The sequence below is a fragment of the Prionailurus viverrinus genome, chromosome F1, assembly GCF_022837055.1.
Source record: "Prionailurus viverrinus isolate Anna chromosome F1, UM_Priviv_1.0, whole genome shotgun sequence".
NCBI lineage: Eukaryota > Metazoa > Chordata > Mammalia > Carnivora > Felidae > Prionailurus > Prionailurus viverrinus.
In genome coordinates this window covers 51,961,830-51,973,855 of record NC_062577.1, presented here as the reverse complement: position 1 = coordinate 51,973,855, position 12,026 = coordinate 51,961,830, and the positions used below count along the sequence as shown (strand labels likewise).

The 12,026-nt window shown below is 39.9% G+C and overlaps 1 protein-coding gene across 1 annotated transcript in view; it reads left to right on the top strand.

Annotated features, from left to right (window-relative positions):
• The window catches only part of ESRRG (estrogen related receptor gamma), a 224,600-nt gene that overhangs the window by 42,009 nt on the left and 170,565 nt on the right, over positions 1–12,026 (top strand). Inside the window, exon 2 of the mRNA XM_047840792.1 lies at positions 2,807–3,222. Coding sequence (XP_047696748.1) covers positions 2,807–3,222 — 416 coding nt within the window. The remainder of the gene's footprint in view (positions 1–2,806; positions 3,223–12,026) is intronic.

The window sequence follows — 12,026 nt, the reverse complement described above, 5'->3', positions numbered from 1 at the left end:
CTGGAGACTCCCTGTTTTTCAGGGCTTTAACAACATGCATTTGACACATAAACATTTGGTGACTTAGAAAATAACTGTTCCATAAATGGGAAAGCAATTCTTGGCCTGCCTTTCTTTCTTTCTTTCTGTCTTTCTTTCTCTCTTTCTCTCTTTCTCTCTTTCTTTCTTTCTGTCTTTCTGTCTTTCTTTTGTTCTTTCTGTCTTTTTCTTTCTTTCTGTCTTTTCTTCTTAATTTATTTATTTTTGAGAAAGAGAGAGAGTGAGTGCAAGTGGGGGAGGGGCAGAGAGAGAGGAAGACAGAGGATCTGAATGGGCTGTGCACTGACATCAGCGAGCCCAGTGTAGGACTCAAACTCACAAAGTGTGCGATCATGACCTGAGCTGAAGTCAGACCCTTAACCGACTGAGCCACCCAGGAGCCCCTGGCCTTGTTTCTTAATCAAGAGTTCTGCGGATTTTAGAAGTCCATGAGAAAGAGCCAGAGGGAAAGAAAATTGGGGTGAAATTGACCATAGATGGTACAAGAAAAAAGAGACACAGAAAAGAGGGCCTGGAGAAGACTAGGGATATTTTGTGATCAAGCTGCTCTCCTCTGCAAAAAAAAAATGGGGGGGGGGCGGGGAGGAAAAGAATGGTGCCTTAAGGGCAGATGGTGAAAGAGTTAATTGTCATAGCTGTGAGAAATTCAGTGCCAGAGAGAGGAAAGGGGAGCAACCATGTTTTAGTACCCTAATAACTTCTAACTCTAGTCCAAGATCATAATGTATGTGCGAGCCGTCCAGTAATTATAAGGTAATAAGTGAAGTGCTGGGGTAAGTGCTCTAAATTAAAAGGAATTCGCAGGGCTGCTGTAAGTCAGTGCCGACCCGCTTTCTTTCAAACGTTGACTCGAGGAAAAGTGCTTAGCCCAGAGTGCAAGCAGGGAGACAAGGAGAGCGATCTATTAATTACAGCGCTCATTAACAGTGACGGGTACAAGGCAGCAGATGCAGAAGGAAGAGGACGCCGTAGTTCAGGCTGGTGAGGGGGATATTTTTTCTTTCACTAGCTCTTGAGGAAAGGGCAACACGGGTGGGTGGGCAAAAGTGCGAAGATATTTTTGTGGATTTCTTCTTCCCGTTTGCTTTCTTCACCTCCTGATACCGTTTTACTTTAGAAGGCAGAACAAAATTTCCAGTGTGCAACGTACTTGTTTAAGAGGCAAATATTTGCTCTTAATGCTCTGCTTTGGAGACTGCCTTCTTGGAGCAGTGAAGTGAGCATTCCCCGATAGGAGATTGTACACACACACACACACACACACACACACACACACATATATTTTTAAGTGTGAATTAACAGAACAGTGGGGGAAGGGGGGGTGGAGGAGGACATGAAATTTGGGCAGTGATGAAATATCATTAGATTTATAGTAGAGGAGATAATTGCATCCCGTTGGTTATATTGTGACTACTCCTCCAAATTCTAGTGAATGACCATTACCCTGTGGGATTCCTATAAATCAACTTTCCACTGGGAAGCAATTAGCTAAGTCCCCTTCTCAACTGTCACCTCTTCTTTCTATGGCAGGCTCTCAAAATGTTCTTAGAGACTTTGCTAAAAGGGGTTTTGCACTATGGCTAATCGGAAAGAAAATAGGACCAATTATATCTTCTCATCTAATTACCTCTTCAGAAATTTAATCATTTATGGGTCCAACAAAGAAAGAGGGGAAATATGTTTCTTCTAGATAAGAGAGATAATTTATCAGGTTGGATGCCTCATCATATTTCCTTTTAGGAGGTATGATGTTAAAAGGCCAAAAGAAGGGGGGGAAGAGAGCATCCCAAATCTCAATTTTCAGGACAAAATTTGATACATTCCTAGTTTGCTGAATATAATACAAAGTATCAGATTTATGGACTCCCAGGTGTACTGAAGGCTCAAATGGCTTTTCTTCACTCACCTCTTAAGCAATGGCAAATCACACAGACACACGCACATGTTTATTAATCCGTGTTGGTGATCGTTTCACTAAGTTTTGTGGGCTCTAGGAAATTATCCGTACATCTTGGCTAGAATTTTATACTTGATGTCTTTCTGTATTGCTAAATGGCTATGAAATAGAGCGATTTAAATAAAGAAGCGAAGTGATTGAGGATATATTCCCTATGTGTCTTAGTCAGATCAATAAGAGACACAGTTATGCTTATGGAAGCATGTTGACAAACTGTAATTACAGAGCTGAGGAATCATCTGTTCGGTCTTGAAAATAAAAGTTTGATTCTGCTCATAATAAAATGATTGCAGCATGGGAACATGGGAGGGAAAAGTAGAGTGAGGATAAATCCAATTTTGGAAATGATATAGACTTTTAAATCACTCCTCTTCCGCGGCAAATTTAGAATCTAGAGTATTGACAGTGGTTTTCCAGGAGAAAGGTAAAATAAAAGGAATTGGACCCGTTAGAGGTTTTGTTTATGGCCTGTCTGGGCACTTTGATGTAACCCTGTCATGCCCTTATGCTGATTACCTTCTTGTAGAACAAGAGATATTGACTAGGGAATGAATGATGTGTAGTCCCAGCTCTTAGGCAGCGCTCTCAAAGAGCAATGTCTTTAACATATGAATTCTTCTATTTTTTTTCCCCTCCTTTCATCCTTCCCTTTCACTTTCTCTCTATTTTTTTCACCTTCTTTTTGTTTCTACCTGTTTTTGTTTCTATGTTTAACACTCTCTCCTTTCTCTCTCTCTCTCTCTCTCTCTCTCTCTCTCTCTCTCTCTCTCTCTCTTTCTCCCTCTCCGTTTGTATCTCCTTACATCTCAGGCTTCTCTGCAGAATGTCAAACAAAGATCGACACATTGATTCCAGCTGTTCGTCCTTCATCAAGACGGAACCCTCCAGCCCGGCCTCCCTGACGGACAGCGTCAACCACCACAGCCCAGGTGGCTCCTCAGACGCCAGCGGGAGCTACAGTTCAACCATGAATGGCCATCAGAACGGACTTGACTCGCCACCTCTCTACCCTTCTGCTCCTATCCTAGGAGGTAGTGGGCCTGTCAGGAAACTGTATGATGACTGCTCCAGCACCATTGTTGAAGATCCCCAGACCAAGTGTGAATACATGCTCAACTCGATGCCCAAGAGACTGTGTTTAGTGTGTGGTGACATTGCTTCTGGGTACCACTACGGGGTAGCATCATGTGAAGCCTGCAAAGCATTCTTCAAGAGGACGATTCAAGGTTAGTGTTGCACCTGGGAATAATACCCCACCCTCGTCCAGCCTCAGGTTGATAGTTGGTGGTTGGTTGGCTGGTTTTTCTTAGTTCTTATCCTTGATAATCAAGTTTTACAGTCTCAATTCTATCTTGAGTACAAAATAGAAATAGATTACAATAGCTTGTGGAGGGATTATAGAATAAACTCCCCCAGATATGCCCCCTAAGAATTCTGCTTTCACTATTAAGCCCTAATGATGGAATGATATTAAGCTATGTGTTAAAAAAACACAGCTATTATCAGAGCAATGTAGGTCTGTGTTGCAACTAAACAAATACACACTGGATCCATAGTGTTTTTGCCTCTTTGGTTCTTCTTACAGAGGCATGAAAATAATAGATACTTTAGAGCAGTGGTAACTTGAGTGTGTACCAATATCACCTTGAGATCTTGTTAAAATACAGGTCACCCTACCCTCAGAGTTTCTGACTTGTTACATCTGGAGTAGAAGTCCAAGAATTTGTATTTCTTTTTTTTTTTTCAACGTTTATTTATTTTTGGGACAGAGAGAGACAGAGCATGAACGGGGGAGGGGCAGAGAGAGAGGGAGACACAGAATCGGAAACAGGCTCCAGGCTCCGAGCCATCAGCCCAGAGACTGACGAGGGGCTCGAACTCACGGACCGCGAGATCGTGACCTGGCTGAAGTTGGACGCTTAACCGACTGCGCCACCCAGGCGCCCCAAGAATTTATATTTCTGACAAATTACCAGGTGATGCTGATTATACTGGTCCAGGATCCATGCTTTGAGAACCACTTGTCTACACAATTTAATTGTCTCCTACCTTCCTTCTTTCCCTATGGTTGGATATACTTTCCTCACCTTTTTAATGAATTTGTAAAGAAAATTCTTCCAAATTATACCTAATTATGAAATATACCTCCCACATATATAACACACATCTGAACCTCCATAGACTTTCAGATTTATAAATAACAACATAATTGTAGGAAAATATGGCTGAAATTTGTATGTGCTCATTTAAACTAGTAATCCACAAATACAGAGCTCCACTCATGTTAAAAGCCATAGATATATATTCTCACAGGAAGTTATAATTTTCACTTTTTTAGATCCTTTGTGATATACTTATGACGAAAATAGGGGAAAGAAAGAGTAACTGTTGAGGATTCTCAGCTCATCAGTGATTCTAAGTGGCTTACAAAATGTTTTTTTTTTAATGTTTATTTATTTATTTTGAGGGAGGGGGGCGGGGGAAGAGAGGAGGGAGAGAATCCTAAACAGGCTCTACACTGTCAGCATAGAGCCCAATGCAGGGCTCAATCTCAGAAATCGCAGGATGGTGACCTGGGACAAAATCGAGTCCAGATGCTTAATTGATTGAGCCACCCAGGCACCCCAAAATGTTTTCTTCTTAAAAGACGGCCATTTTTTGGATACATGTATGTCTTCCCACATATCAGTGGTTCTCATCTTTGCCAGCTCACTGGAATCATCTGGAGACTGAAAACATACTGATGCCAGGGCTCGTACCCCCAAATTCTGAATTAACTGGCTTTGGGTGTGGCAAGGGCAAAGGAGGGATTTCCGAAAGCTTCGCACTTAATGTTTAAGTAAAGCCAAGTTTAGAAATCACTGCCCTCTCCTGTGCTGTGTTCTATAAATAAATGGTTTCTCAGAGTATCTCTAGTGGACCAGTGGTATCACTGTCACCTGGGAATTTATTTAAAAGCTTCATCCCAGATTACCCCAATCGGAATCTGTGGGGGTGAGCCCAGCAATCTTCCAGGTGATTCTGATACTCAGCTGAGTTTGATGTGTACCATGTTGCTTCTGATTACCACCAGTGACTGACCATCATCTGCTAATGGCCCATCCTTGGACATAACTGAAATCAGTTTAATAGCTTTGTGATGTACTGATTTTTAAAGTGCAGATGAGATTATGTTTGTTGAATTCTCATCCTTCTAAATTTTTAACAAAAGGTGATCAGGAAACCCTTTATTTGTACATACAGTAATCTCCCACCTTTTTTTTTTTTCCTAGAGCAGCTGGGAGGCAAGTCTTGTCCGTTAGTTGCACTGAAGATTTCAGTAAAGGTCCTTAGTGCATTGGGTTTTACAATTTCCCTTACTTCTGTGTCTATTCCATAGCTTCCTTGATTTGTGGCTGTTTACTTAGGATCACAGTTTTTCAAGACATCATTAACTCTTAGATAATAGAGTGGATATTTAAGCCTTACTTTTTCATAACCTTTCATAGTTTTAACTGAAGAACACAAGTCAGGTTAGTATGGAGTAAATATGAATTACCTAATTTTTTTTGTTGTTTTATATCAGACTTCAATTTTTTTTTAACGTTTATTTATTTTTGAGAGAGAGAGAGAGAGAGAGAGAGACAGAGAGCAAGTAGAAGAGGGACAGAGAAAGAGGGAGACACAGAATCTGAAGCAGGCTCCAGGTGCAGAGCGGTCAGCACAGAACCCAAGTTGGGGCTCAAACTCATGATCTGTGAGATCATGACCTGAGCTAAAGTTGGAAGCTTAACCAACTGAGCCACCCAGGTGCCCCGAGTAACCTAAATATTTTCATGGCTGTATCTTCATATTTTAGGGCTCATCATTGCCATATCTTATTAGCATTTTCTTACAAAAACCCTTTATCCACTGGATCTTTTTCTTTTTTCTCATCTATAAATTGAAGGCATTGATACCTACCTCATGGGATGTTTAAGGATAAAATGAAATGTGAAATCATAGGTAAAGTAAGTAAAAACAATGTTTTGCTTCCACTCTTGTGCATCTGAAAAATATCTTCAGCTTATTCAATAACATTGTAAAACTTGAGAATGAAAATGCATTTCAAATCTTTGGGTTCTTAGTAGCCACTGTCCAAAGGTATTAGAATACTTACATTACGGAGTATCTAAAAATTCAAACTGGTAGTGACTTGATTTTGTTTATCCAGTTTATACAGCTCTGGAATTAACTACACAGAGATAAGCAAATATTTTGGGGTAAATTAACAAATGCTGTGTATGCTTCTATAAGCAAGAGGCTCTCACCATGAAAACCACCCCCCTTTACTCAACAAATATTTACTGAGAACCTACTGTGAGCTAGATAGACACTAGCATGCTGTCTGGGGTTTCCTCTTACCAACATTTTATTAAACCTCAGTTCTCAAACACTTGTGCCTTGAGGTGAATTCCTCTACAACCATCTTCTGCCTTGAGGGAATAACAAATTTTTAGGATGGGCTGGGGGCGGGGAGGGGGCAGGTGGTGGTTAAACTCCTTGGTTCTTAGTATGTTTTCAAAAGATAAAACAACTATGAAACGGTTTCCTGACAGTTTTTTTTTCTTTAAATCCTATAGCTTAGATGTTAGTAGCTCTGCATTAGTTATTTACTGTGCAATTAACTGGAATAGCGCAATTGGAATTCTATGCCTGATTATTCCTTAGGACGCTGAAATGCTACCAAAAGCTTAACAGAGCAAAGCACAGGGTGATTCTTGGCATTGATGTATAGTGCTCAGTTTTACTCCATATTGGAGAGAGCAACTTTCAAGGATTTTGAGCAGGAGACAGAGATGTCACTGTCCAGATTAGCACTCTGGACTTGCCCACCTGGCTGTGTTTGTAGCTGGCAGCTGGGCGGCACTTAGGCTACCCTGCTAGCTACATCAGCAGGCATCACACTGTGGGGCTAACTTAGCCCCAAAAAGGCAGTGAGGCAAATAAAGGGATTAAATTGTGAAAGTATAATGTAATAATTAGGGTGGTAATTGTAAGGAAGACTGGAACAGCCCCTCCTTTCTGTGGCCAAATAGTGATAGCAGCTGAACTCCAAAGACATTGAAAGGGGCCCAAATCTGTTGTTCTCATCACAGATTCTTGTTCTGATGCTGAAGGGGCCAGGAATCTATTCTCATGCCTTGAGGCAGCATTGCAGCCAAGCTCTCCTTGCAGAAAGGAGTCTGTCCCTTCCCTCCCCTACAGCTCTTCAGGGAATAAGAGATTAAGCAACTCCCTTTAAGAGCAAGTCTTTCTACTGTTCACAACCCTTAAGATCAGGGCATTATGTAAGTGTGGCTTCCTCCTCACTAGCGCCTGCTGGTGCTCTTGTTACTTGACTACGTGACAGGTGCACCCAAAAGCATATTTGTGGGGAATATTACCTCTTTAGAGTCTTTATTTCTTGTTGTAATAATGTATTTTTAAGATTGGCTATACAGTATTGATAAATATCAATTATGAAGGTTGGGGAAACTACTTCTTAAATTTAAAGCCAAAAGCACATATATCCGGAGCACACCTTAAGAAAAGTAATGAGGGGCGCCTGGGTGGCTCACTCGGTTAAGTGTCCGACTTCAGCTCAGGTCATGATCTCACTGCTCATGAGTTCGAGCCCCTTGTTGGGCTCAGTGCTGACAACTCAGAGCCTGGAGCCTTCTTTAGATTCTGTGTCTGTCTCTCTCTCTCTCTCTCTCTCTCTCTCTCTCTGCCCCTCCCCCACTCACACTCTGACTCTTTCAATGTCTCTCAAAAATAAATAAACATTAAAATTTTTTTTAATGAAAAAAAAAGAAAAGTAATGAGAATTGTTCTCTTCAAAGATGAATTGGTATTCCAATTGTGAAAGGCAATTAATCATGGATTTCAGGGAAAGCCAACCAGAAAGGCATGTTTTATTTATTGACTACTTCCAAGTTATCATTGAAAAACCATTGAACTAGGTAAGCACTTACGGAAAAGTCAAGGTGTTTTTGTTTTTGTTTTTGTTTTCTGCTGACCAAAAAACCTTTTTAGAAGATTTTGACAGTCCTATCACCTGACAGGGTTAAAATGGTAGTTATGATCTCATTGCCATTTTCTGGGCTTTTTAATGGTGTGTGTGATATCATTATTCTGATTTCTTTCCAATTCCAGTGTTAGTCCCGATTCATAAATGAGTGGGAGATTTTTTGGTGCGTGTACCTTCCTGTTAAGAGTGTCCCTTGGAGTCTAGTGAGGGAAGCAAGAGAAGAAAAATATCTTCCTATGCCCCCAAAATATCAATATCAATACATAGTTCATCATTTAACATACAAAGTTCCAACTTTCTCTTTGTTTCTCTACAAGGATATGGGAAATAATATATATATATGTGTGTGTGTGTGTGTGTGTGTGTGTGTGTGTGTGTGTGTGTGTATTTGTAGTTATATGGCCAATAAGGCCCTTTCAGCTGCTCATTTCTGGGCTAGAGATAAGACCTTTTGTTTTCCCCACACCTTCATGAAGAGGAAATTGTATACTTAAAAAATCAGGTTTTGGTGTTTTTTTGTTTTTTTTTTTTTTAGATATTCATTATAGCATAGGTCTTGGGTTCATATAAAACCAGGCCTAGGTGTCAGCCATTTAGAGCTGAGAGACCTTAACATCACTGTGCCTCTGTTTCCCAGGCAGGAAGGGTTAAAGGAGAGAATGTCTGTCAATTACCTGGCCCATAGTAAGTGCTCAATAAATTATGAATTTTGATTGATACTGGCAGTGTACTGGGGTACTCAAATACTGGGTGGTTCAGATATTCCAGCACAAGTGTATCCTTGATGCTGAACTGGGATGTGTAGGCTTCCTCAGATCATAGCTATCTACCTTATGCTATGATAATAAACCCTCTCTCCCTGAAGCCATTCTTGACAATGGTGCCCTTTTTCACCAGGAGGATTTGAGTGGGCTGACTGGAAATTCGATGAGTTTTGTATAGTTTTATGGCAATAAATTACCTTTTTTTCCCCCCCTGTGTCAATGGATGGGAAACTGGGAAAATCAGAATAGGAGCCTGAGTCCTGGGACTTGTGTGAAATATCAGATTCCCAGTTAAGCTTTACATGTGGGATTCAGGAATGAAGAAGCAGGACGTCCTTGCAGCATGAGATGTAGGAGTGACAGTGATAAGAACTGAGTTCCCTCTGGACATTTGTGGGACCCGAGAGAGAACTACAGCGGTCAGCCACATAACGTATGTGTAAATGTTTAGAAGCTTAGAAATCGAGATAACAAACTGCTAAGTGACGTATGTTCTCTTCTTCTATTGGACAAACATACCTTCATAATGGCCTGGGAGGCCAGCTTTGCATTTTGAATTCTTAGACTCATAGGAATTTTGTGTCAGAAAGAGGTAGTAGAAAGAGGGTCCGTCCTTAGCCTACACCCACGCCATTTCTCTCTTCCCCTCTACCTCCTATTATGTCCTGTGCCTAGCGTGGACACCCTTGCTCACATGTCCAAGGCACATTGACCCCTTCCAAACAGTTACCCCTAGACTGCATGGGTGTCATAATGTGCACACCAACAGTCCAGTTCAGGTCACCTTCCAGAGGATGGACCCACGGGAGTAGCCCATGCAGGTCCTGGAAGGGGATTGTGGCAATTTAGCCACAGAATTTGAGAGTCCCAGCTACTGGGGATCATGGGCTACAAGGGGGTCAGCTCCAGCTGGTCTTCTCCTCTTAGCCTGTTGAAGGGCCCCCTGCACTGTGAAGTCTTCTAAAGCCCAGGGCCTTCAGGTGGAGGTTTTTTTGTTTTGTTTTGTTTTGTTTTTTTGGTCTGGTTCTAAAGGTGACATGGTAAGAGCCTAAATATCCCCTTAAACATGGGGCATTAAAGATAAGGCGTTTGCCTGCTAGCCATCTGCTAACTCTGCGGGCATAGCCTGTGGATCTGACGTGCCTACTTCTCTTCCATACTGAACTGCTGACTCTTTCCCGAAGCAGGCGGCGTAGTCCTAGAGGATCTTTCCTGGGTGTCACGTTTTCTTTGCCATTTGTGCTATTTTAGTCTTAGAAGAGAATATTTGCAACACTGGAGGAAGAAGAGACTTACAAATTGAGTGTCTGAGCATCATCTGAACCTTGCAAAAGAAAATATAAAATACTATCTATTTAACTTAAATAGTATTTAAGAAAAATAATTACCCCAGTTTATAAATGACCTCTTTAAAACTCTAATATGTTCTAAGATTAAAACTGAAAATAATATGGAAATGTTTAAATTGGCTTGAAGAATCTCAGGGGTTATCAGTTTGGATGTAGTATTAAATTAAATATTGATACTAATATTACAGAAGAAATATTGTGTACAATTCATTTGCTTTAGCTCAGAGTTTGCTTTTGTTAAAGTTTAAGTGACTTTTCCACTTTTTCTTGCATTTGATTCCAATTTTGTCTGATTCTTGGAAATGCATTTATGTTGCCAAGTTATAAATGAGAGATATCATTATACTCTGGCTATTTTAATTGTAACTTTCAGTGTTTATTTTAATAGTAAAATTTATATTGCAGACTTCCTGTGTTGGTAGAGAATATATATTATGTGAATGGATCTTTTAGGAAAAAGCATAATTTACAGATTTATCTCTCTTACTTTTGACTTAATGAACCCACTTCTAGGGATAAAAGAGTAGTGATTTCTTTTCTGTGGTTTGTTCTGACTTTTAGGAACGCACCTAAATTGTCATCACTTCTCAAGTTGTTGTAGAGCCAGAGAGTAAATATTTTAGGACCTGTGGGTCACATGCCTTCTCTGTCACATACTCTGCTTGGCTTTGTTTTATTTTTTAAGCTGTTTAAGAATATAAAAACCACTCTGAGCTTGGGGCCATACAAAAATATGCCTAGGGCTCGATTTGACTGCTGGGTAACTGCCAGACCAAAACACCCCAATTTATCTTCTTGTAGGCAACATCGACTACTAGGATTTTCAACCCAGAGGACTTCTTTAGGCAACTTTCCATACCTATTATTTTAAACTGAAAGCAAGTTCTGTATCATGATGATCTTTTAAGTGTACTATCTCGGTTTTCCGAATGTTTTTATTTCTTCAAGGATCACATTTTTCTAGTCTCTTGTCACTGTTCACTGTGTCATATTCGTGCGTGTTAGCTAGCGAATTGGAAAGTGGAATCAATGTAAATTGAAACAGAGCAGTTGACAAAAAGTTGGATCTTGAGTTGTATAAGACTGATTATTTTCAGAGATTAAATTGCATGGTTGATCTTTGATCAAAGAAAAGAAAATAGAAGAACATTGAACTATCCTTACTATATTTTTGTCCTTCAGATATTAGGAACTCAAATTTGTGACATGACCGTCTCTGGTGTCATTTACATGTTTTTTAAGCACTTCATTATGTTGCTGTAGTTTGAAAGTCATTTAACATTGACGTATCATTTTAGCTATTGATTCACAGGGGAAGTTTACCAGCTGAGTGACACTGGATAAGAACCTGTCCGGTGTAAGGGGTATATGCCAATGGCAGGAGGAAAACGAATTTTTAGTGAAACTTTTTATGACATGGTAAAATGTCCAACTATAGTTTACTGTCAAATTAGTGAGATATTTTAGTCACATTAGCCAAACAAAATTCACTTTTGTAGCAATATATTTGCAAAATGAGTGACACTCTTTTCTACTGTCTATGCTGTTTCGCAGTGGTTGGGAAGTGATATAGTATGTGTTTTATGTTCCTCGGGTAAGTTACATTATGTTTACTTTTACTTATTTAAAAAAGGATATTTGATGGAAACCAATTTGACGATAAATTCCATATTAAAAAAATAAATAAACATTAATCTTTTTAAATTAACTATAACAGATTGAAAAGGACATTTGTGATAATAGTATCACTAATTTTTAAAAGTGCAGTAATTGTAATTAATAGAAGGACAAGCGTTTTAGTAATTTTTTAAACTTAGCTGTATCTTCTGGGGCGTCTGGGTGGCTTAGTCAGTTTAGCGTCTGACCCATCATCTCACTTCAGGTCT